Source organism: Ciconia boyciana, chromosome 27 (assembly GCF_034638445.1).
Source record: "Ciconia boyciana chromosome 27, ASM3463844v1, whole genome shotgun sequence".
Taxonomy (NCBI): domain Eukaryota; kingdom Metazoa; phylum Chordata; class Aves; order Ciconiiformes; family Ciconiidae; genus Ciconia; species Ciconia boyciana.
The window spans coordinates 832,176-854,682 of record NC_132960.1 but is presented as its reverse complement, the minus strand read 5'-3'; the positions used below and the strand labels follow the sequence as shown (position 1 = coordinate 854,682).

Sequence of the window (22,507 nt, the reverse complement as noted above, 5' to 3'; positions counted from 1 at the left end):
GGCACCCCCGGGGCTGGGACTGGGGTCGCCCGGGGACAGGGGCACCCATGGGAACAGGGCACCCCCGGGACGGGGGTCCCCCCGGGGCCGAGGCCGGGCCCCCCCCCCCCGCACCCCCAGAGCTCTCGGCGAAGCACCCAAGGGTGCCGAGGGCGCCGGCGAGGGCAGGAGGCAGCAGCGGGGCGGTGGGGGCTTGGGAGCGGATGGGGGGGGGGGGCGGCCCCCCGCGGCCCCCCCGCAGCCCCGGTGCCAGCCCAGGGTGACTGGGAGGGGAGCAGGTCGCGGGGAAATCGCGGGCACCGATGGCCTCATTTCCTGCAATATAAACCAGGCTTCCTGCGCTTCCTGCACGGCCCCGGCCGGGGGCGAGGGGGCCCGGGCCCCCACCCCTGCTATGGGGGCAGCCTGGCTCGGCCCCAGCCGGGGCAGGATGGGTGGGGGCCGATTCCCGGGGCAGTTTCCGCTCCGGCCGCATGATCCCCCCTCCCCAAGGAGTACAGGGGCCGGAGCCCCCCGTGCTCCTCGCTGGGGGCAGCTCAGCCCTCCCCCACCCCCGAAGCAGCCCAGTGACCCCCCTGAAGCAGCCCAGTGCCCCCCGACACCCCCGGGGTCCCGCAGTCCTGGGCAGGGAGCTGCCCTCACCTTCGGCCCTTCCTGGAAGAAGCTCGTTAGCCCCAGCCGGGAAGAGGGTTAATTATGGCCCCCGGGGGCGGGGGGGGCAGGACTTGGACCCCCACGGGCAGGGAGCCGCCCCTGCTCCCCCACACTCAGCCCTGCCCTCAGGGGGAACAACCCCCCCCAGATTCAGGTATTTTTATATAAAAAAGAAACTTTGTTTATTGCTCCGAACAAGTTCTGTGGTAACAGAGACCCGACAGATTCGTCACACCAAGCTGCCGGGGGGGGGGAAGCTCGTCCCCAGCTCCCCGGGACCCTTCAGCCCTGCTCCGCCTTTGGGGACCCCACTCGGGGTGGGGGACAACCAGTGTCCCCCGGCAGCCCCAGGGTGACACAGGGATGGGGTGTGGAGTGACTGGGCAGGGGGGCACGGGGCCCCCACCGTAGCGTCAGGACAGTCCCCGGGGTGGGGGGACATTTAAAACCCAACCGCACGCCAGGGAGCGGCCAGGGCAGCACCGGGCAGGAGGGGGGGGCCCAGCTGCTCTTACACGAGGTATGTAAATGGGGTGGGGGGGCCGCAGCCAGCGCAGCCCCTGGGGGACCCCGTGCCGTGCGACGGGGACATGGCTCAAGGCCAAGGCTCAGTAGCACAACAGGCTGAGATAGAGCGGGGGGGGCAGGGACCCCCCCGCCTCCGTGGGGTCTCAGCTCTCCCTGGCGGGCTCTGACGTCCCTGAAGCACCAGGCGCCGTCGGGGATGGCTCTGCAGCTGGTGGCCGTCCTGGGGGCCACCGCGGTGTGGGGGGCCACGTCCCTGTCCCCCAGCCCTAGCAGGGCTTGCTGGGTGGCCGGGAGCGCGCCACGGGCAGCGGCAGCTTGTGCAGACCTGGGCAGAGGGAGAGCGTGAGAGCCGGGGGGGGGACACACGACACACCGCAGCGCCCGTCCCCGTGTCCCCGCGTCCCCACGGCCCTGTCCTCACCGAAGGCGCGGATGAGCTCGGCCTGGACGGCCCAGGAGACCCTCTTCACCAGGCACAGGGTGGTGAGCCCCGCAAAGCCCATGTTGTAGAGGAAGACGATGTAGAAGTTCCCCAGCCAGTTGAAGCGGCCAAAGTCCCCCAGGAGATCGAAACGGGTGATCCCTGCGGGGGAGGGGGGGGGCCTGGTCAGGGTACCCCAGTCCTGGGGTCACCCCAGTCCCGGGGTCACCCTGGCCCCCCCAGGGGCTCACCCAGCGTCCTGGAGAAGACGGGCAGGGCCGAGCTGAGCACCAGCAAGGAGACGCAGTTCCCGATGATCTGGGGGGAGAGGAAGGAGCGTTTGGGGGGGGGGGGCAGCGCTGCCGTAGGGCCTGCCCCCCCCCCCGGGCTGGGGAAGGGGCTCCCCAGTGCCGGAGACCCACCAGGCCCCTGCCTGCGCCCGGGGCTGTGCCCGAGGCAGCGGGAGGCAGGGGGACGCGTGGTGCCCTCGCGTGGGGACACCGCACAGTGCACAGGGACACGCACAACCGTGCACTGCGGGGACCGGGGGTCCTGCACCCCGAGGGGGGTCCGGAACCCCCCCAGCCCCAGCATGGTGCTCCCACCTTGGTGAGGGGGGTGTCCTGCCGCTCGGGGAGCAGCCGGGTGAAGAGGGGGGAGCTGTAGAAGCCCACGACGGAGGAGACCATCAGGTAGCTGGGAGGGGCGTTAAGGAGGAGAACGGGGTGGGATGGCCCTGGGGACAGCGCTGGGGACACGAGTGCCTGCCTGAAGGATACAAGATGAGGACGACTTGCAGGGCAGCTCCGAAGGAACCAAAGATGGAGAAGGAGACCTGGCCCAGGGACGCGTCCTGCTGGGAGAGGAGGAGGCATGTTGGAGGGGAGCGGTCCCCAGGCCAGCGTGGGACACGACTCCTCGCTGTCCCCTGTCCCCCCGCCTGGGTACCTGGATGCCCCGTGGCATCGCGGCATCATCCAGCAGCAGCTCCAGGACGTGGAAGCAGACGATGAGCACAGAGATGCCCTGGGAGGAGCAGGGAGGGGGTGAGGGCGTCCGGGAGGGGATGGGGACGAGCCCCAGCTCCCCCCGGAGCCCAGGGCCACTCACCGTCAGCGCCAGGAGGCCCAGCATGGCCAGGGGGTAGCCCAGGTTCCTCTGCCAGGGCGACGCTCGGTACCGCAGCTCTGCGGGGAGGGGACGTGCCCGGGTGAGAGGGGAGCACGAACCCCCACCCCAGGGCAGGAGACTGAGGGGTGTCCTGAGGTGTCAGGACAGGGGGTTACAGCCCCCACCCCATTTCATACCCTCCATGGGGCACAGGCTCCCAGGGAACCAGTGCTCCCAGTGCCAAGCTGGAGAGAACCCAGGCATCCTGGGCTTGCCCCCCCCCAGGCTCCTTACCCAGCTTCCGCCTCTTGCTCCGGATGGCGAAGAACTGCTCCCGCAGCAGCTCCACGTTCAAGTTCAGCCAGCAGGAAGATTTGCCTGCCAGGGAGGAGATGCCGAGGGGCTCGTGGGGGCTGAGGGCTCCCATGTGGTGGGGCAGAGGGGTCCCAAGCCCCCCCTTCCCAGCCAGTGGCCGTGCCGGGCACCCACCAGAGGAGATCCTGCGGGACACAGCGGCTTCCTCGAGCCTTGTGCAGCTCAGCTGCTCGTCCAGGTCTTCCAGGAGCTGGGGATGGGTGAGGAGCCCATGAGCGGCCGGCGGCGGGGGGGTGAATGGCCCCCCATGCCCAGAGGGCAGCCCCGGGGACAGCAAGGCCCCAGGCTGGGGCAGCGGGACTTGGGGGGGGGACACCTTACCCGGGGTTTCACCAGCAGCTTCCCTGTGACGGTGAACATGGTGGAGAGGCCGAAGGGGGTGCACACTGCGGCGGGAGGAGAGGCTGAGCAGGGGGTCCCCCAGCATCCTACCCCTCCCCTCGCCCCCAGAAGGGTCCTGGATAGGGACTGGGGGCTCAGCCCTGCACTGTGACCCCTCCAGACCCCAGCACCATTTGCAGGGAGCAGCCCCTGCTCCCAGCCGGGCACCCCGGGGGGCCCGCACCCAGCGCAGGATGGGCCACCGGGGCCGGGGCACCTCGGGGGAACGTCCCACGACTCACACAGCAGAAGCAGTACACCGAAGAGCGAGATGCAGGAGTAGAGGTAGGGCAGGTAGTATTCCCAGAGGTCTGCGGAGACGGCAGGGTCAGGCCAGTGGCACCGGGCATCCCTCCTCCCCTTCAGCACGCGGCCTGACCCTGCCCGGCCAGAGCTGGGAGAGCCCCAGGGCTCCCCAGCAGCACCCACCGTAGAGCGACTGGCGGCTGGCTGCGTCGTTGCCGAGGATGGCAGAGGCCACCCAGACCATGCCCAGCACCAGCAGCGTCAGCAGCAGCAGCACCACCGACGTCTCGTACACCCTGGCCATGATGCCCTGCGGGAGTGGGGTTAGTGAGGAGCTGGAGATGGGGGTACGGGGGGGGAGACACCCGCAGGGCCACCTACCTTCTTGGATCCCGCAAAGCCCTCGGACTCGGTGAAGAAGTAGGCGAAGGGCATGAGGAAGACAAGGGATAGATTGGAGAAGAGGAAGACCAAGTTCCAGAGGCCTGGAGGGGGGGGACAGTGTGGGGTGAGCTCCCGGGAGAGCAATCCTGACCCATAGCCCTCGGGGCACCCTGGGGCCGCCCCACGCACCCACCATGGACGAGAGACCCGTTCAGCCACTGGATGTAGTAGTTCTGGGGGAAGGAGAGCAGCACCTCATTGCTGATGATGGAGAAGGGCAGCAGGAGGACGGCGCCCAGCGCCACGGCCAGGGTGAAGGTGCACAGCCCCAGCCTGCGGACGAGCATCAGCTCCGGCACCGTGTCTGGGCCCCCGCAGGCATCACAGCCCGGCCACGGCCCCCAGGGTCACCGGCCCCTGCGGGCTGGGGGGATCCGGCATCCCGGCTGGGCAGGGAGAGGAAGTGGCCGAGCATCCCGCAGGCAGGGAGCGGGACGGGCAGGAACTTACGCAATCCTGTTGACAGCAGCATCCTCGTCATCGTGAACTGTGGGGCAAAAAACCCAAACCAACGGGGCTGGGGGAGGCAGGGCTGCCCGGAGCATCGCTCCCTGCCTGCTCCCCTGCCCGCTCCCAAACCTTCCCCCGCTCCAAATGCTACAGAAACACTCCCAGGGGATTTGGGCTCCGCTCCCCTCCCGTGGCAGCCGCAGAGGTGCTCCGCAGCGACCGATGCCACAGCAACCCAGGCTGCGCAGGACCTGAGCTCCCGGGGGAGGCAGAAAGCGATGGAGGAACGAGCCCTGGGGAGGCTGAACGTGGCCGCCAACAGCTTCCCGGCTCCGGCAGCTCCCGCCCTCCTACCTGCCGTGAAGTCCGTGTGCTTCTTGAAGTGGGTTATGATGAAGTGGCAAAGGATGTAGAGGCTGGCGAAGAGCAGGGTGCAGATCTGCAGGCAGAGGAGCGCGGGCAGCACAGGCAGGCCCGGAGGGCAGTGCTCCCACCCCGGGCGATGCCACCGGCCCCAGGGCCCATCAGCTCCACCCTATTTGTTTTTCCACTCCTGGCCCTGGTTACACCCCACACGTGTGCTCGGCCCTGCCCGTGCATGGGGGCTGCACCCAGGGCTCACCCATGGGTGCTCACAAGCTGCCACAGCACCCGGGGGGGGCCAGAGGGGCTGAGACCATGGGGAGAGCCCACCCGGCAGCTCTGGGTCAGCCGTGGGACACCCGTCCTGCCCCAGCGCTGCCTGAGCCCGCAGCCCTCGCGCCGCTGGCACCAGCGCCCGGCAGAGCTGTGGGAACAGCCTTGAGCCGGGCGCCAAGGCCAGCTGTGGCGTCCCTCCCACCCCCGCCGGCACGCCGAGGTCCGGCCGGAGCAGGCGACGTTCGAGGAACACAGCGACCTTTCATCCCGCTGGGTACGCGGCAGGATGGGGAAAGGTCGCCCAAACCCGCCACCTTGGCACAGGCGGAATGGAGCAGCCGCGGCACCTCCCTCCTGCCCGGCCCGGGGGGCTCGGCTGGGCGGGGGTCCTCGGAATCTGCCGGGTGGGGTGGCAGAGAGCCCTGGGAGCCGGCCCAGCTCCGGACCCCCGGAGAGGCAGTGCCCAGCAGGTCCTCCCCTTCCTGCTTCCGCCCAGGGAAGGGTCTCAGGCCGCAGGTCCCCTCCTGTCATGGGCTGTACACCGCAGCCCAAAGCTCTGCCTGGCCGGGGGACCCCCAACACCTCCCGCACTCACTGAAGTCAGGCCGAGCGAGCTCCACGCTGGCCGTGCTGAGCCAGGAGCCCCTGGGTGAGATGCGGCCCCCCAGGACAGGTCGGGGTGAAGGTCTGAGGAGCTCCAGGGCAGCGATGTCAGGCTCTGGCCACCAGCTCCTCCCCGCAGGCACCAAATTGGGCCGTGGCAGGGCCACCCCGCCACTGCGGGTCACAGCCCGCTTGGCCGCCCTGCACGCAGCGTCCCGGAGGGCCCTCGGGAGACGCCAGGACCAGGACGCCTGGGTCGTCCCCATCCCTGAGCCCGTGGCAGCGGGTGCCCTGGCCAGCAGAGCGGGACCAGAGGAGCAGACCCAGCTGCCTCCCTCCGTAGGCACCCGTTAGGTGCCCACGGCCTGGGGGGCTTTGCGGGGCCCCTTCCCGCTGACACGGAGCGCCCTGGGGAGAGCTGCTGGCCTGGGGGCAGGGACAGAGCCAGGAGCCTGGCACGGGTCTGGCCCGGCTCTGCCACCGCCGCACCCCGGCACCCCCGGCCCTCTCGCTCGCCCAGGGGCTCCCGGTTGGGGCAGGGGGGGCCCAGCCCCGGGGCTCCGGCACGGCGGGACCCCAGTGCTGCGGGGGGGCAGCCGGGACAGCGCAGACGCTGGGCGGCGGCGGGGCCGGAGCGGGCAGAGGGGTCGCGCCCGGGGCTCGGCCCGGCTCAGCCCCGGGAACCCGCCGCTATCTGCGGGGAGCACGGCCGCCCGCCGCGGCTCTGGCACCGATAAGGGCCGGGCGTGGGGCACAGCGGCGGCCGGACCCCAGAGCTGCCGCCGGGGAACCCGACCCTCCCGGGAGGCTTGCGGACTGCCAGCCCCGACCCACGGCTCCCCGCCACACCGGGACCCTTCCCCCGCCCGCCGCCCCTCACCGCGGCCGCGGGCCCCCCGCACTCACGATGCACTCGCGGACTCTCTCGTGGAAAAGCTGCTGCCGCACGGCCAGCGCGTCCTGCTCCACAGGGGCCATGCTGCGGCCAGCATGGCCGGGCCGGGGCCGGTGCTGCGGGGCCGGTGCTGCCGCGGGGAAGCACCGAGCCGCGTGGCCCCGCCCCTCCCGCCTCGGCCCCGCCCCTCGCGTCCGGTACTGGCTACAATGTATCCGCGCCGCCACGGGCTGAAAGAGCCGCACCAAGCCCCGCCTCCTCCTCCCCATTGGCCCTGGGCGGTGAATGAAGCACGGCTCATTGGTCGAGGGCGGCGCGGGGCGCTCCGATAGGCTGAGGGGGCCCTGCCGCCGCTCCCACGGGGGGGAGCAGCCGCGGCGCAGCCCCCTCCTCCCCCGGGCGGGCCGCAGGCGGGATTAGGAGCTGGGACAGGACTAATCCCCGGAACAGGACTAATCCCCGGGGGGGGGGGTTAATCCCCGAGGGGGGCAGGGCCAGGCTGCCCCACTGCTGGGGGCACCTAAGGCAGCTCCAGCCCAGGCAGCATCACCCAGGGTGCCCTGGCAGATCCCCCACCGCGTAGCACCCGGGGGGGGGGGGGCTTCACCCCCTCCGCGGGAACGGAGGAGCAGGGGAAGGGGTGGCAGAAGCGCTGCCATCCCCCGCCGCCTCACTGGGCACAGACAATAGGGACAGTCTGTTCCCATGGGCCCGGGCCAGGCGGCCGGCGAGCTGCAGGCGCTGACACAGAGGGTTTGTATCCGACACCGTGGCAGCTTCTCTTAAAGCCTTTTATTCACAGACATGGTACAGACACATGGAAAACCGACACGATCACGTCGGAGAGAGCACGAGCCCAGCCAGAGCAGCGCGTCCCTCCAGCCGGGCCCACGGGGCCGAACCCCACCCAGTGCACGAGAAAGCCGAAGTGTTTGAAGCAGACATTTTGTGGACATGCTACAGCGACAGAAGGAACCCAGCGTTTAGTATTCCTCCCCTTCCTCCTCTCCCTCCCCTTCCACTGAATCCACCCCCACCTCCTCGTAATCCTTCTCCAGGGCGGCCATGTCCTCCCGGGCCTCCGAGAACTCCCCCTCCTCCATGCCCTCCCCCACGTACCAGTGCACGAACGCCCGCTTGGCGTACATCAGGTCAAACTTGTGGTCCAGGCGGGCCCAGGCCTCGGCGATGGCCGTGGTGTTGCTCAGCATGCACACGGCGCGCTGCACCTTGGCCAGGTCCCCCCCGGGCACCACCGTGGGCGGCTGGTAGTTGATGCCCACCTTGAAACCAGTGGGGCACCAGTCCACAAACTGGATGCTGCGCTTGGTCTTGATGGTGGCGATGGCGGCGTTGACATCCTTGGGCACCACGTCCCCGCGGTACAGCAGGCAGCACGCCATGTACTTGCCGTGCCGTGGGTCGCATTTCACCATCTGGTTGGCCGGCTCAAAGCAGGCGTTGGTGATCTCTGCCACCGAGAGCTGCTCGTGGTAAGCCTTCTCGGCCGAGATGACGGGGGCGTAGGTGGCCAGCGGGAAGTGGATGCGGGGGTACGGCACCAGGTTGGTCTGGAACTCCGTCAGGTCGACGTTCAGGGCCCCATCGAAGCGCAGGGAGGCCGTGATGGAGGACACGATCTGGCTGATGAGGCGGTTGAGGTTGGTGTAGGTGGGCCTCTCGATGTCCAGGTTGCGGCGGCAGATGTCGTAGATGGCCTCGTTGTCCACCATGAAGGCGCAGTCGGAGTGCTCCAGGGTGGTGTGGGTGGTGAGGATGGAGTTGTAGGGCTCCACCACGGCCGTGGAGACCTGCGGGGCCGGGTAGATGGAGAACTCCAGCTTGGACTTCTTGCCGTAGTCGACGGAGAGGCGCTCCATGAGCAGGGAGGTGAAGCCGGAGCCGGTGCCGCCCCCGAAGCTGTGGAAGACCAGGAAGCCCTGCAGCCCCGTGCACTGGTCAGCCTGGAAGAGGGGAAGAGAAAACAAGACCAATCTGTCAGTAATTATGAGTTTAAGCTGCTACCGAGTTGCACAGGAAGGCAAATATTCACCCCAGGATCTAAGACCTTTGGGGCTCTTGTCTCGGGGACGCAGGCAGGGACAGGCACCTGCCCGAGTGCCCCAGCGCCGCTTCCAGCCACAGCACCCTGTGCATCGGCACGACCTGCCTTGGGAAAGGGGCCCCTTCCCACGGGGACCGGGGGACGCTCGGCTCCTTTCTGCTACAGGGGCCAGCCCTTGCAGCGCCTGCGCCCAGCACAACCCAGGCGGTCTGCTTTGGGGAAGGGGAAACCCATGGTCCTTCACAGGAGCATGTTGGGGCATCCAGAGCCACCATCACAGGGCCACTGCCTGGGCAGGAGGCTGGCAGCCATCGAGGGCTGCCGGGCACCAGCACCCCCCTCCCGGGGCATGAGCGGCCCCAGCACGAGTTAAACACTCGGCACAGCTGCTCATAAGCACTTGGTCAAGAAGGATCAGAGTCCAGATCAAGGAGAAACCTCACATGACCCTAAAAAAAGGGGTGAAATAAGGTTTTCTCAAGGGCAGAAGTGAGGCAGCCTGCCCCCAAGCCCCATCTCACCCCCAGGCACACTCCACCCTCAGGGTGCATGTCCTGGGCTTGCGGCCGCAGTGGGTTTGCAGGGTCCTGAGGAAGGGGATTCAGCCTGTGGGGAGGGGAAGGGGCTGATCCTGATCTCCACTCACGGGATCCAGACCCCACAGGGTGCCCCGACCTGATGCAGGGTGTCAAGAACCACAAAATCACCCAGACCCTGCAGGCACAGCCCGGCTCCTTGTTGCCACCCAGGTCACACCAGAAGGTTTCCCTTTCTCCACCGGCTGCGGCGGCACCGGCACCACCTGGGGTTTATACCCACCAGCTTGCGGATGCGGTCGAGGACCAGGTCGATGATCTCCTTCCCGATGGTGTAGTGCCCACGGGCGTAGTTGTTGGCCGCATCCTCCTTGCCCGTGATCAGCTGCTCGGGGTGGAAGAGCTGCCGGTACGTCCCCGTGCGCACCTCGTCTGCGGGGAGAGCCCGCCCGACCCGTTAGCGCCCGCACCCCACTAACACCGGGCACCCCCTTCGCACCGGCCACCCCGCAGCCCCACGGCCCCCCGCGCTCACCGATCACCGTGGGCTCCAGGTCCACGAAGACGGCCCGCGGCACGTGCTTGCCGGCCCCCGTCTCGCTGAAGAAGGTGTTGAAGGAGTCGTCCCCCCCGCCGATGGTCTTGTCGCTGGGCATCTGCCCGTCGGGCTGGATGCCGTGCTCCAGGCAGTACAGCTCCCAGCAGGCGTTGCCGATCTGCACGCCCGCTTGGCCCACGTGGATGGAGATGCACTCGCGCTGGGGGGGCACAGGGGGGGCTCGGGCTCAGCTGGGGGCACCCCCACCCTAACACCGGTTGCGCCCCGGCTCAACTGCCCGGAGCCAACTCGGTGCCATCCCAAACCTCCGGCTGAGCAGCGCAGGGCAGCCCAGGAGCCGAGCTTGCCCCGGGGGAGAGGCAGGGGGGACGACACGTGTTTGGGGACAGACTGGAGCCACCATGTGGCACAGCCCTGGGGGTCCTGGGGGTCAGCCCACCCCGCATCAGGCCTCCAAATGGCGCCCAGGGAGGACATTTTGCAGCCCCACAGCACGGGCAGGGCGAGGCTGCGCTCAGGATGAGGAGGAAGAGGAGGAGGAAGCACGCAGCGCGGCAGCGGGGACACGACGGCACCAGCTGACCCAAAACCACCGGGGGGGGCCCGATGGCGTCACCCCCTCCCCTGGGGTCCCTCTGTCCCCTCCGTGTCCCCTCCCCCGCGGGTCCGGCACATTCCCGGCCGCACCCTGCGCCGCACCACCTGCTCCCACGCATTCCTCCCGCCGGGGGGGGGGAAGCCCCGGATTTGGGGGGGGGGAGCCGTGTGGGCTCCCCCAGGAGCCGCGGAGCAGGATGAGCCCCAAGGGGTTGGACTCGAGTGGGTGCCAGGAGCACAGGGGGACGGGGGCGGGGGGCGGCAGCAGGGACCCTCTGCCCCCGTCACGGGGGGTGCGTGAGATTGGGGGTTTAGGGCTGGATTGGGGGGAGTTGGTGACGTCGGGGCGGGGGCGGGGCTCTACCCCCGTCCCGCGCCTTCCCCCGCGCGGGAACGGTAACGGTCGGGGCTGGGCGCCAAAAGCGGCACAGAGCCCCGCCCCCACCGGGGGTGGGGTGGGGGGCTATCCGGCCCACGTGCTGGCCCCCCAGGTGGGCTGTGCCCCCCCCGGCAAGGGCGGCACCCCCAGCCCATGCTCTGCCCCCCCCAGCCCCTGCTCTGCCCCTCCCAGCTTTTGCTCTCCCCCCGTTCTGCCCCCCAGCCCCCTCTCTGCTTCCCTCTCCGACCCCCAGTCCCTGCTCTGCCCTCCCTGTCACCCCCAGTCCCCGCTCTACCGTATGCCCCCATCCCTGTCCCCCCCGCCCGTTCCCCCCAATCCCCTCGCCCTCCAGCTCTTCCTCCTCCCCCGCCCCCGTTTCCCAGCCCCCCATTTTGCAGTCCCCCTCACCATGGCTGCAGCACGGTTACTCGTCCCGACAAGCAAGGAATCGACGCAAGTACCAGGCTGCAGCCGCCCCGGGCACCCCTATATACCGGCCCGGGGGCGGGCCGGGCGCCCCGCCCCACACCCCTATTGGCCTCCGCACCCGCCCATCGACGCGCTCACCACCGCGGATTGGCTGCGACGCGTGGCGCGCTCCGCCTCCTCCCCCCCCCGCTGCCGGGCGGGCGCTGCGGGGCTTGGGGGGCCCCCCCCCCCCCAAAGGGGTGCAGCGCTCGCCCGGGGCTTGCGAAGGGTCCCACACACGGGGGGGGCACCGGGGGGCTTGACACCCCCCCCGCGGTCCTCAGCCCCCCCCTCCCTGCGTTTGCTGCGGAGTGGAGGGGGGGGCACGGCCGCTCCCGCCCCCCCCCCGCCTCCCCCGCCCGGTGCGGCTCCGCTGCAGAGGAAAACTGCGACATGGGGGCGGCACATGCTGCCGCGCCCGGAGACCCCCCATGTCCCGGGGCCGTTAATCGGCTTCTCCGGCCGGACACCCCCGCCGCGCCCCCGGCCCATCTGCACCACCCCCCGCACCGGCCCATCTGCACCCCAGGGGCCCCTCCCAGCCCATCTGCAGCCTGGAGAGGCCCCCCGCAACACCCCCGGCCCATCTGCACCCCTCGGGGCCCCCCCCCAGCCCATCTGCTGGTGGCCCCCACAGCCCTGAATCCTGCCGCGATGGGGGGGCACCGGGACCCTGCTGCATCTGCACTGGGGGGGCACACCCGCAGTGGGCTTTGTCTCAGCCGTGTCCGCAGCACAGGACCCCCTCCCCAGGCGGGGCCCCGGCCCCCCACTCCCCCTCGCCCGCTGCAGGCACCACTGCAATGCCCATAATGCCCATAAAATGGGGGGGGATGCGCTGGGGTCCCACCGTAGCCCCCCTCCCGGGTGCCTTTGCTCGGTGCAGCTCCCTGCCCGGCTGTGAGGCCGCGGGGTGCCCGGCGCGGGGGGCCGGGGGGAGCCGGGGGGAGCCGGGGGCCGGCCCCAGCCCCCATCTAATCCCCGCAGCTATTTGCTCCCAATAATCCGCCTTCCTGTTTTGCCGAAAGCTTTGCGGACAACCCAGCGGCCCCTTCGGCACCACACGCCGCCATGCGCTGCCAGGGCCCCCTCTGTCTCCCCCCGGGGCCACCCCACGCCAGGACCACCCCACGCCAGGGCCACCCTGGGGTGCGCAGGGCTGGGGCTGGCGCGGCGGCATCCGCCGCAGCTGCATTGCAGCGGGTGACGTGGCTCCCCGCCATTTGCCTCGCCGGGCTGCCGCATGGCCGCCCCGGCACCTCCGCTCCCGCCGGGAAGGGGTTTTCTCCCCCCCCAGGAAGGGGTCTTCTCCCCCCGGCCACATCGGGCTCCCACGGCCGACCTCGGTGTGGGGGTCCCAGCTGGCACTTGGGGCCAGCTCGGCTCCCAGTGACACCAACATGGTGGCCGACCCTGGCCGGGGGAAGAAGCCGTTCCCAGCCCCGCTCATCGTCACCCTGCCAGGAGCTGGCACTTCTGGCACGGTGGCCCCAGGGGCTGCGGGGTCCTGGGGGGGGGAGTCCTGGGGCGTGTCACCCCCCCACCACACCCTGCCCCTCACTGCAGCACCCACTCGAGTTTCATTCCGCATTCACCTTCCCCTTTATTATTTATTCATGACTGGAGCCATGAGCCAGCAGCAATGGTGGGGGGGGGAGAGTGGGGCCTGGCTCCCCCCCTCGTACCCAGGCAGAGCTGGGGGGGGGGGGGGGGGAGTGCCCCATCTCCCCCTCCCAGTGACCGGGGCTGCCAGGACCTGCACAGCCAGGGCCACTCTTCTTCACTGCGGGAGGGGACAGAAGGACTTCAGGACACACCACGGATGGGGGGGGCAGAGCAGGGGGAGCCCCCTCCCTCCCGGACACCCAGCAGGACGAAGGGGCCACTCTCAGCCCCCTGGGGACTGAGGGCCTGCAGCCCCAGTGCTCCCACCCATGGTGGGGAGCAGGACACCCCCCCCCCCAACCAACTGGGACCCCCTGAGACAACACAGCCCCTGCCCAGGCACAGCAGGCAGCAGAGCCCCCACCCCCCCCGATTCTGCCAAACTGGAGGGGGGGGTCCAGAGATCCCTAGCCCCCCAGGAAGAGTTAAACCACCCCATGTGCTCACTTGGTCCTAAGAAAACCCAACGCCCTGCTACAGAGGCAGGGCACAGGGCGGGGGGCACACATGGGGGGCAGCCCAGCAGCAGGATGGGGAGGGAGGACCAGTCTGGGGAGCACAGGGCTGGGGGGGCTGGGGGGTGCTGGGCTCAGCCCGACCCCAGGCACACACTCAGGGACCAGGCTGGAAACCCCGGGTGCAGCCGGGGATCCCGGGGCCGAGCCACAGGCTGTCGGGGACAGCGTCCAAACCCAGGGAGGGACAGCGCAGCACGGAGTGAAGACACCAGAGCCGGGTGGTAAGACAGGGAATGCTTTTTATTCAGACCCACGGGAGAGGACGGGTGGGTCTGTAAGACTTTTCCACTGAAGCACAGACCATTGAACAGGACAGACCGCGGCACACACACTGCTACAGACCCTCGGGGGTCTTCAACTAGGTTATGTTCCCTGTAAGAGCAGCACCCTTGTGAGAGTTTAGTATTCCTCCCCTTCTTCCTCTCCCTCCCCTTCCACTGAATCCACCCCCACCTCCTCGTAATCCTTCTCCAGGGCGGCCATGTCCTCCCGGGCCTCCGAGAACTCCCCCTCCTCCATGCCCTCCCCCACGTACCAGTGCACGAACGCCCGCTTGGCGTACATCAGGTCAAACTTGTGGTCCAGGCGGGCCCAGGCCTCGGCGATGGCCGTGGTGTTGCTCAGCATGCACACGGCGCGCTGCACCTTGGCCAGGTCCCCCCCGGGCACCACCGTGGGCGGCTGGTAGTTGATGCCCACCTTGAAACCAGTGGGGCACCAGTCCACGAACTGGATGGTGCGCTTGGTCTTGATGGTGGCGATGGCGGCGTTGACATCCTTGGGCACCACGTCCCCACGGTACAGCAGGCAGCACGCCATGTACTTGCCGTGCCGTGGGTCGCATTTCACCATCTGGTTGGCCGGCTCAAAGCAGGCGTTGGTGATCTCCGCCACCGAGAGCTGCTCGTGGTAAGCCTTCTCGGCCGAGATGACGGGGGCGTAGGTGGCCAGCGGGAAGTGGATGCGGGGGTACGGCACCAGGTTGGTCTGGAACTCCGTCAGGTCGACGTTCAGGGCCCCATCGAAGCGCAGGGAGGCCGTGATGGAGGACACGATCTGGCCTATCAACCTATTGAGGTTGGTGTAGGTGGGCCTCTCGATGTCCAGGTTGCGGCGGCAGATGTCGTAGATGGCCTCGTTGTCCACCATGAAGGCGCAGTCGGAGTGCTCCAGGGTGGTGTGGGTGGTGAGGATGGAGTTGTAGGGCTCCACCACGGCCGTGGAGACCTGCGGGGCCGGGTAGATGGAGAACTCCAGCTTGGACTTCTTGCCGTAGTCAACGGAGAGGCGCTCCATGAGCAGGGAGGTGAAGCCGGAGCCGGTGCCGCCCCCGAAGCTGTGGAAGACCAGGAAGCCCTGCAGCCCCGTGCACTGGTCAGCCTGGAAGAGGGGAGACAAGGGGGGGCATGTTTGGTCCGGGCAGCAGCAGAAGTTGCTCCTTCCTCTCTGTGGCTTCAGGAGGACCTTTGGGGGATTTCCAGCAGCAGAGCAGGAGCCACCAGGATGGGTGACAGGGTGGCCCTGACCCCATCTGTTGGACACTGACTCATGGGAGTGGTGAATCCCCCAGTGAAACCCCTTGGCCCCCGGGGTGGGAGAGTGGCCAGAAGCACCTCACAGGGGGGCCGGGTGCCACCGGCTCAGCAGCAGGATGGGGACAGGTTTGGGGACAGGGTTTGGGCATTGGGGAGCGGGGCAAAGCACCAGCCCCAGCACGGCCGCAGGGGGGGCCGGTTGGAGCTGCCACCGCCTGCGCAGTCACCGGGACGCTCATCCCCAGCCGCACGCAGCTGGACTCGGCCGTGGCGAGAGCCAAGTGGGAACAAAGAAGGAATTGCACAGCTCAGCACCACCGGCGCCCGGGGGCTGCGGCGCTGTGGAGCAGCTCCAACACCCCAGCTGCGCCACGTCCCGCTGCCGGCCAATGGCAGCCGCTGCAGAACAGGATTAACATTAATTAATATATTAAATCTAAACCCAGCTTGGCTAGTCCAGAGGGGAGGGCGAGACCGAGAACTGAGTCTTTGTCCTCGGCTCGCCGCCCACGAGCCCCCCCTGCCCCTACCAGCTTGCGGATGCGGTCGAGGACCAGGTCGATGATCTCCTTCCCGATGGTGTAGTGCCCACGGGCGTAGTTGTTGGCCGCATCCTCCTTGCCCGTGATCAGCTGCTCGGGGTGGAAGAGCTGCCGGTACGTCCCCGTGCGCACCTCATCTGCGGGGAGAGCCCGCCCGCCCCGTTAGCGCCCGCACCCCACTAACACCGGGCACCCCCTTCGCACCGGCCACCCCGCAGCCCCACGGCCCCCCGCGCTCACCGATCACCGTGGGCTCCAGGTCCACGAAGACGGCCCGCGGCACGTGCTTGCCGGCCCCCGTCTCGCTGAAGAAGGTGTTGAAGGAGTCGTCCCCCCCGCCGATGGTCTTGTCGCTGGGCATCTGCCCGTCGGGCTGGATGCCGTGCTCCAGGCAGTACAGCTCCCAGCAGGCGTTGCCGATCTGCACGCCCGCTTGGCCCACGTGGATGGAGATGCACTCACGCTGTGGGGCAGGACGACGTGGGGCCGTGTCACTCCCAGGCTCCCCTCTGTGTGTCCCCCCCCAGCTGCAGCGCCCACCCAGGACCCCGCGGGGACGCTGTCCCCAGGATGGGCTGGCACCGAGCTGGGAAGGGCCAGTCCCCAGGGCTGGATGGGGCCAGATCCTGCCCAGCCGCACCCTATTGTTCAGGGCCCTGGCAGGCACCGAGGGCTGCAGGGGGGACCCCCGCACCCAGTGCAGGGGGGTGCTCAGCTCCGGGGGTCCCCATCCTGCCCCCCTGAGGGAGCTGGGACCCTGCCCGTTGTGGGATGGGGAGCTCAGCACCGGGGGCTCATCCTGCCCCAAGGGACCAGGGCCACACCCAGGGCAAGACGGGGAGCGCCGAGGGCCCCATCCTGCCCTACCCACCCTGTTGAGACCCAGCAATGCCCGGCGTGTGTGGGGGGCTCAGCACCAGGGGCTCATCCTGCCCACTCGGGTCCCCATTGAACCGGGTCACACCCAGTGCGGGGACTGGGGGGGCCCAATCCTGCCCCACTGCACCCGGGCCACACCCCACACCGGGGGACCCATTCTGCCCCATTAAACCGGGGTCCGTGTAGGCTGAGTGCTCAGCACCGGGGGGGGGGACGGGGACGGGGGGTCTGTCCTGCCCGGTTTAACGGGAGCCACACCCAGTGCGGGACAGCGGCTCCGTACCGGGAAGGGGAGGCCCGATCCTGCCTCGTCAAACCGGGGCCACGCCCAGTACGGGCTCAGGGCTCACCACCGGGGACCCATCCTGACCGGTTTAACGGGAGCCACGCCCAGTGCGGGCTCGGGGACCAGCACCGGGGACCCATCCTGCCCACTTTAACGGGAGCCACACCCGTTGCAGGCTCGGGACTCGGCCCCAGGGACCCCTCCTGCTCGGTTTAACGGGCATCATGCCCGGTGCGGGCTCGGGGCTCGGTCCCGGGGGTCCCATCCTGCCCGGTTTAACGGGAGCCACGCCCGGTGGGGGTGCTCAGCCCTGAGGAAGGCAGGGGGGACCCATCCAGCCCCATTTAACGGGAGCCACACTCGGGGCCGGGTCCCGGGCTACCCCTCCTGCCCGGTGTAACGGGAGCCACGCCCGGTGCGGGCTCAGCCCCGGGGCCCATCCCGGGCGGGGCCGGGCCGGGCCCGGGGACAACGGCGGGACCAGAGGGAGAGGGAGCGGGACCGGGGACCCCCCCGCACCCCCGTCTCACCATGGCGGCGGTCGGCTCCGGGGCGGTCTCACAGCCCGACGCTGAGGCGGTCGATGTAAGAGGCGCGGCGGAGCGCGGGGCTCGGTGCGGGGCTTTATAGGAACGGCGGGGCGGGGCGGGCGGCGGGGCCGGGGGGGGCGGCGGCGGCGGCCATTGGCGCGGGGCGGGATGAGGTAATGCCCCCCCCGGGGCCGCAGACAAAGGCCGGGCGGGGCGGGGGGGGGGGGGGGGAACGGGCCACGGGCCCGGGGGCTGCGGCGGGCCGGGCCCCGCCGCCGGTTCCTGCCCGCCGCCGTCTGGGCCTCGGGCATGTCCTTGTCCCCGGCCCCGCCGTGCCCGGGTCCCTGTCCCCAGCCGCGTCCTTGTCCCCAGGCGTGGCCCCGCCGCGGCCCGGTCCCCGTTCTTGGCCAAGCCACTGTCCCCGGCCACGCCCCGGTCCCCGTCTCCAGTTGTGCCACCGTCCCCAGTCTGGCCGTGCGCCACTGCCCTGGTCCCCCAGCCGTGGCCCTGTCCCCATCCCCGGTCGCACCCTGGTCCCTGTTCCCAGCCACGCCCCGGTCGCCATCCCCACTTGTGCCACCGTCCCCCTGTCCGGCCACTGCCCTGGTTCCTAGTTATGCCCCTGTCCCCATCCTCAGCCACACCCTGGTCCCCGTCCCCGACCATGCTGTCGTCCCCATCCCCGGTCACACTCTGGTCCCCATCCCCGGCCATGCCCCTGTCCCCATCCCCGGCCATGCCCCTGTCCCCATCCCCAGGGACACTGTCCCCGTGCCTGGCCATGCCCCAGTGCCCTGGTTCCCAGCCACGTCTTGGCCCCCGTCCCCACCGTGGCCCGGTGCCTGTCCTGGCCGCAGCCTGGCCCTTTCCCGGCCGTGCCCCGTCCCTTCCAGCGCCTCTTTGTCTGCTCGGGCAGCAGAAACCAGCCCCAGGGGGCCCAACCAGGGGAGAAAGCGCCTTCCCCCGGGGCAGCCAGGGACGAGCAGGACCGGGGGGGGACAGGGACAGCGGGGGGACATGGGGGACAAAGCCCTGAGGTGGCTCCCAGTGCGGTTTTTGGGGCTGGGGGGCCTGGACTGGGCGGCAGCTGCTCTGTGGCAGCTGGGGGTTGGGACACAGCCGGGACACGGGGCCACGCGTCCCCCGGCCACCCCTCCATCCGCTGCAGCCCCTGCACGGCCCCCCCAAGCCACCGGCCCTGCAGCCCTGCGGGGTTCCTCCTCCCGTTTGTCCCTGCAAAGCCCACAGTGGCTGGGGCTGGGGGCCGGGGGGGTTGTCCCCCTGAGGCGGGGGGCTCTGGGGGGCTCAGTCCCTGCAGAGGGGTGACCCCCCGCCCCATGCGTGGGCAGGGCTGGCCCCAGCTGCCGCAGGTGGAGCTGCCAGCACGGCCCCCCCCTGCTGAGAAATCACATTTTTCTCTGCATTTCCCACATTATGCAGATTTCTGGGCAGCTTCAGGTTCCCACGTCCCCACCGCCAGCCCCATGTCCCTGCTACCAGCCCCATGTCCCCACCGCCAGCCCCACGTCCCTGCTGCCAGCCCCATGTCACAGAATCATAGAATCATTGAAGCATTTAGATTGGAAAAGACCCTGAAGATCACTGGCTCCAACCACTTCTCCCCGTCTTCCTGTTCTTCTTCCTCCTGTTCTTTCTCCTACTCCTTTTTCCCCTTTTTCTCCTCCTCTTCCTCTTTTTCTTCCAGCTTTTATTTCTTCTATTTTTTTGCTGAACAATTCCTCCTGATTTTGTTCAGGCTCTGCCGACCCGGTGTTTTTGGGGTGCTGCTGAAGTGGGGTGGGAGCAGGGAGGGGCCGGGGCTCGGGTCCCCCGGGGCTGCAGACAAAGAGGGGCCGGGATTTGGGCATCGCCCGCCAGAACAAAGGACCGGGGGGCCCTGGCTGTGCGAGCGGAGGGGCTCGGGCAGATTCGGCTCCCACCAGGCTGGTCCTTCTTGCAAACGGGTGTTTAGGGGGATCCTGGCCCCCCCAAAGCGGCTCAGTCCCCAGCCCCCAGCCCCACGCCGGGTCTGTCCTCGTGGGGGAAACATCTCCTGCCTTTGTCTCCCCACGGCCCGGAGCCCTCAGCCCCGGCGTGGGGCCTGGCAGGGCATCCCCACGGCGTCCCCAGGGCCTGGGGTGCGGGGGGCTCACAGCAGACCCCCCCTCGGGGACCCCCTCTCGAGGCCGGGGGGGGGTCACCGCCCATCCCGTCCCCCGAGCCGTGGGCGGGGGGTGCTGCACCGTGGGGCGGCGGGCGGCTCAGCCCCCCCCGGGCGATGCGGGGTGCAGGGTGAGGGGCCCTGGGTGCCGGGGTCCCCCCCCCCGCCCCTTCCCATCTCTTTCTGTATGGAAGGCCACTCGTCCCCGCGCCGACCGCTGCCAGGCAACGGGCCATGGTGGCGGGGTTGCTAGGAGACCGGTTGCTAGGAGACAGCCTGGGACCCCCCCCCCATATTACCCTTCCCCAACATCCATTCTGGGGGCTTGGCCGTGGGGGGTGTGGGGAGACGGGGCTGGGGTCCCCCCACTGCCCGGCCCTGCTGTGCCGGGGGCGGGGGGCACCATCCCCGCGGCCCCCCAGTGCCTGACCCCGCTGTGCCGTGCCGGGGGGGGGTACACAGACCCCGGGGTCCCCCAACGCCCAGCCCCACTGCGCCCTGCCATGGGGGTCAGCAGCCCCGGGGCCCCTCCGATGTCCAGCCCCAGCGTGTGCCAGTGGGGGGGGGTCTGGCCCAGCTCCCAGCCCCCCCCGGCAGTTCCCGGCTGTGTTGACTGTTGGTAGCAACGCGGTGGCTCCTGGTGACGGTTGCTGCCCCCCCGCCGCCATGTCCGCTGCCCCGGCACCACCGAGCAGGACAGGCCGTCGGCCCCACCGGGGGCCCCCCCCGCCACGCAGAGCCCCCAGCCCTGCCCATGGCTGCCCCCCCCCCGGGCTGGGCATCTCGGGGGGCTTCGAGAGCCGGCGTCTCCGCTCCCCTCCGGCAGCACAGCCCGGCGTGGGCTGATTTCCCGGCCGCTGGCTCCCTGCCCGTGGCACGGCCGAGGTTTCCAGGCCCCCCAGTTTGGGCCCTTCCTGGGGGGTCCCTCACTGGTGACCTCACACCCCATGGCTGGGACGCATCCGTCCCCAGGGATCGGGGGGTCTCGGCCCCATCGGGGGCTGCCGCGGCTCCCAGGGAGGGGGCAACGTCCCAGGGGCACCCGCTGCTGCTATTTTTAACCTGTTTTCCCGCAGAATGCGGCAGGCGAGCGCCCGCTCTGTCCCCCTGTCCCTCCCCGCCACCATCGATGCGACGGGTTCATCGAGACGGAGAGACAGGGCAGCTCGGGGGTGGGGGCCGCTCCTCGCCGGGGTGCAGGATGAGGCCCTGGTGCAGCGGGGGGCACCGGCCGGGCCCCGCCATCCCCCGGCGGGCTCGGGGTGGGACTGGGGGGCTGGAGGGGCACGGCGGAGGCGGTGGCACCCACCCCTGCCCGCGCCCAACTCTGCAGCCCCCCTCTGAAGGGCAGGGCAAGGGACCCCCCAACCCTTGGTGCTGGGTGCAGCGGGTGACCCCTTCCCCATCGGAGGGAGCAGGGGGGGTGTCACCGCGTACCCCCGCAGCCTGGGTGCCCTGTGCGCCCCCCCCCCCCAGCTGCTCCCTCCCGGCACTGCGGGAGCCACGACAAAAGGGAGGCTCATCCCCGGGGAGGGGGGACACCGGGGGGGACACGAGGGGCAGGACAGGGCGCAGGGGAGGCAGCCGCGGGGTGCAGGGGGCTGCGGCCACGCTGCCGTGGGGAGGGGGCTGCAGCCTCCTTGCGCTTGCAGGGCAGCACCGCATTGCGGCAAAGCCTGCAATAAAGGAGCGGGGCGGCGGCGGCGGCGGGGGCGAGGCGGGAGGCACCCCACTGCTGGGGGGGCCCCCGCTCTGCCCAGCCCCCCAAAAGCACCTCCTGGCCCCCAGCAGGCCCCTGGAGCCGGGGGGGTCTTGGGGGCTCCGGTGGCATGGGTGGCTCAAGGAGCGGGTGTCGCGGGGACACTGGTTGCCCCGGCCCCAGGCGGGTGCCAGCACTGAGGGATTGGGGGACATCGGGGTGCCCAGGGGTGGGGGGACATGGGGCTGCCCAGGGAGTGGGGAGGTCATAGGGGATACCCAGGGAGTGGGGGGACACTGGGGGTGCCCAAGGAGTGGGGAGGACGTGGGAGATGCCCAGGGAGTGGGGGGACATGGGGGCTGCCCAGGGAGTGGGGGACACCGGGGTGCCCAGGGAGTGGGGGGTCATAGGGGATACCCAGGGAGTGGGGGCACATGGGGGCTGCCCAGGGAGTGGGGGACACCGGGGTGCCCAGGGAGTGGGGGGGTCATAGGGGATACCCAGGGAGTGGGGGGCACATGGGGGCTGCCCAGGGAGTGGGGGGACACCGGGGTGCCCAGGGGAGCCCTGGGGTCCTGGCTCAGCCGTTGTGCATGGCGCTGTGCAGTGGGTGCAGGGTGCAGCCTTGGGGTGGGGGGGGACAGGGACCCCAGGGGGACACGGGGGACACGGTGGCCTCGCAGGGACGCGCTGCTCTCGGCCATGCCAGGAGCCTCCCCGGGGCAGGGGGGGCTTCGCTGTGGCTGGTCCCTCGGGGACATCCTGGTCCCCCCACCCTCAGCTCTCTGCAGAGCAGTCCTGCATGGGGACAGGGTCCCTTTGCCAGGGGACACACACCAAGGGAGTGACCCCACTACGGGGGGGGGTTCGAAGCCCAGCGTGGGGGTCTCCGGGGCTGCCCGTGCCCCCACGCTGTCCCCAAACCTGGCCCTGGGAAGTGACCCCAACCCGCGCTCACCCCAGTGCAGGGTGGAGGGGGCCCAGGGCAGGACAGGGTGCTGCTCCCCGGGGGTGAGCGTGGGGTGACCCCCCCCGCCCCGCCCCACAGGAACTGCCCCTGCGTGGGTTCCCCCCAGGAGCCGCCCCAGGGGCTGGCAGGGGAACACTGGCGGCGGCCGGGAGCGGGAGCCGGCGCGGCGGGTGCCCGCGGGGCTTCCCACGGGAACGGGACGGGGATGGGGACAAGGACGGGGACAAGGATGGGGACAGGGACGGGGACGGGGACCGCTGGATCCCCGTGGCCCCCAGCCCAGGCTGGGCCGTGGTGCTCCCTGGGCAGAGCCCGGGCCTGGGGCTGCGGCCGGGGGGTGCAGGGCCCCCTCCTACCCCCGGCTGAGCCCCC

At 70.3% G+C, this 22,507-nt stretch overlaps 3 protein-coding genes across 6 annotated transcripts; all 3 read right to left on the bottom strand.

Annotated features, from left to right (window-relative positions):
- Window positions 1–848: 848 nt before the first annotated feature.
- LMBR1L (limb development membrane protein 1 like) lies at window positions 849–6,906 on the bottom strand. 3 transcript variants are annotated; one of them, XM_072847219.1, is made up of 17 exons: window positions 6,758–6,906; window positions 4,964–5,048; window positions 4,610–4,646; window positions 4,293–4,432; window positions 4,097–4,200; window positions 3,899–4,025; window positions 3,712–3,780; window positions 3,410–3,474; window positions 3,203–3,278; window positions 3,008–3,091; window positions 2,714–2,790; window positions 2,552–2,629; window positions 2,383–2,459; window positions 2,209–2,299; window positions 1,855–1,921; window positions 1,604–1,765; window positions 849–1,507 (listed from the first exon to the last, which is right to left on the bottom strand). In XM_072847219.1, the coding sequence occupies exons 1-17, from the start codon at window positions 6,827–6,829 to the stop codon at window positions 1,449–1,451; spliced, it is 1,470 nt and encodes a 489-aa protein (XP_072703320.1). In that variant the 5' UTR covers window positions 6,830–6,906; the 3' UTR covers window positions 849–1,448. The 3 variants fall into 3 exon arrangements, with proteins under 3 accessions (XP_072703320.1, XP_072703321.1, XP_072703319.1); XM_072847220.1 differs by having other exon boundaries at window positions 2,383–2,456; XM_072847218.1 differs by having other exon boundaries at window positions 1,855–2,299; window positions 2,383–2,456.
- A 617-nt stretch (window positions 6,907–7,523) lies between these two features.
- On the bottom strand, window positions 7,524–17,361 carry LOC140644592 (tubulin alpha-1B chain). Of its 2 annotated transcripts, none has more exons than XM_072847589.1 (4): window positions 17,306–17,361; window positions 9,883–10,105; window positions 9,631–9,779; window positions 7,524–8,710 (listed from the first exon to the last, which is right to left on the bottom strand). In XM_072847589.1, exons 1-4 carry the CDS (start codon window positions 17,306–17,308, stop codon window positions 7,730–7,732), a joined length of 1,356 nt encoding a protein of 451 aa, XP_072703690.1. In that variant the 5' UTR covers window positions 17,309–17,361; the 3' UTR covers window positions 7,524–7,729. The 2 variants fall into 2 exon arrangements, with proteins under 2 accessions (XP_072703690.1, XP_072703689.1); XM_072847588.1 differs by lacking the exon at window positions 17,306–17,361 and adding an exon at window positions 11,291–11,357.
- LOC140644591 (tubulin alpha-1A chain) lies at window positions 13,756–17,431 on the bottom strand. The gene is made up of 4 exons (XM_072847587.1): window positions 17,306–17,431; window positions 15,851–16,073; window positions 15,599–15,747; window positions 13,756–14,913 (listed from the first exon to the last, which is right to left on the bottom strand). Exons 1-4 carry the CDS (start codon window positions 17,306–17,308, stop codon window positions 13,933–13,935), a joined length of 1,356 nt encoding a protein of 451 aa, XP_072703688.1. The 5' UTR covers window positions 17,309–17,431; the 3' UTR covers window positions 13,756–13,932.
- Window positions 17,432–22,507: the final 5,076 nt, after the last annotated feature.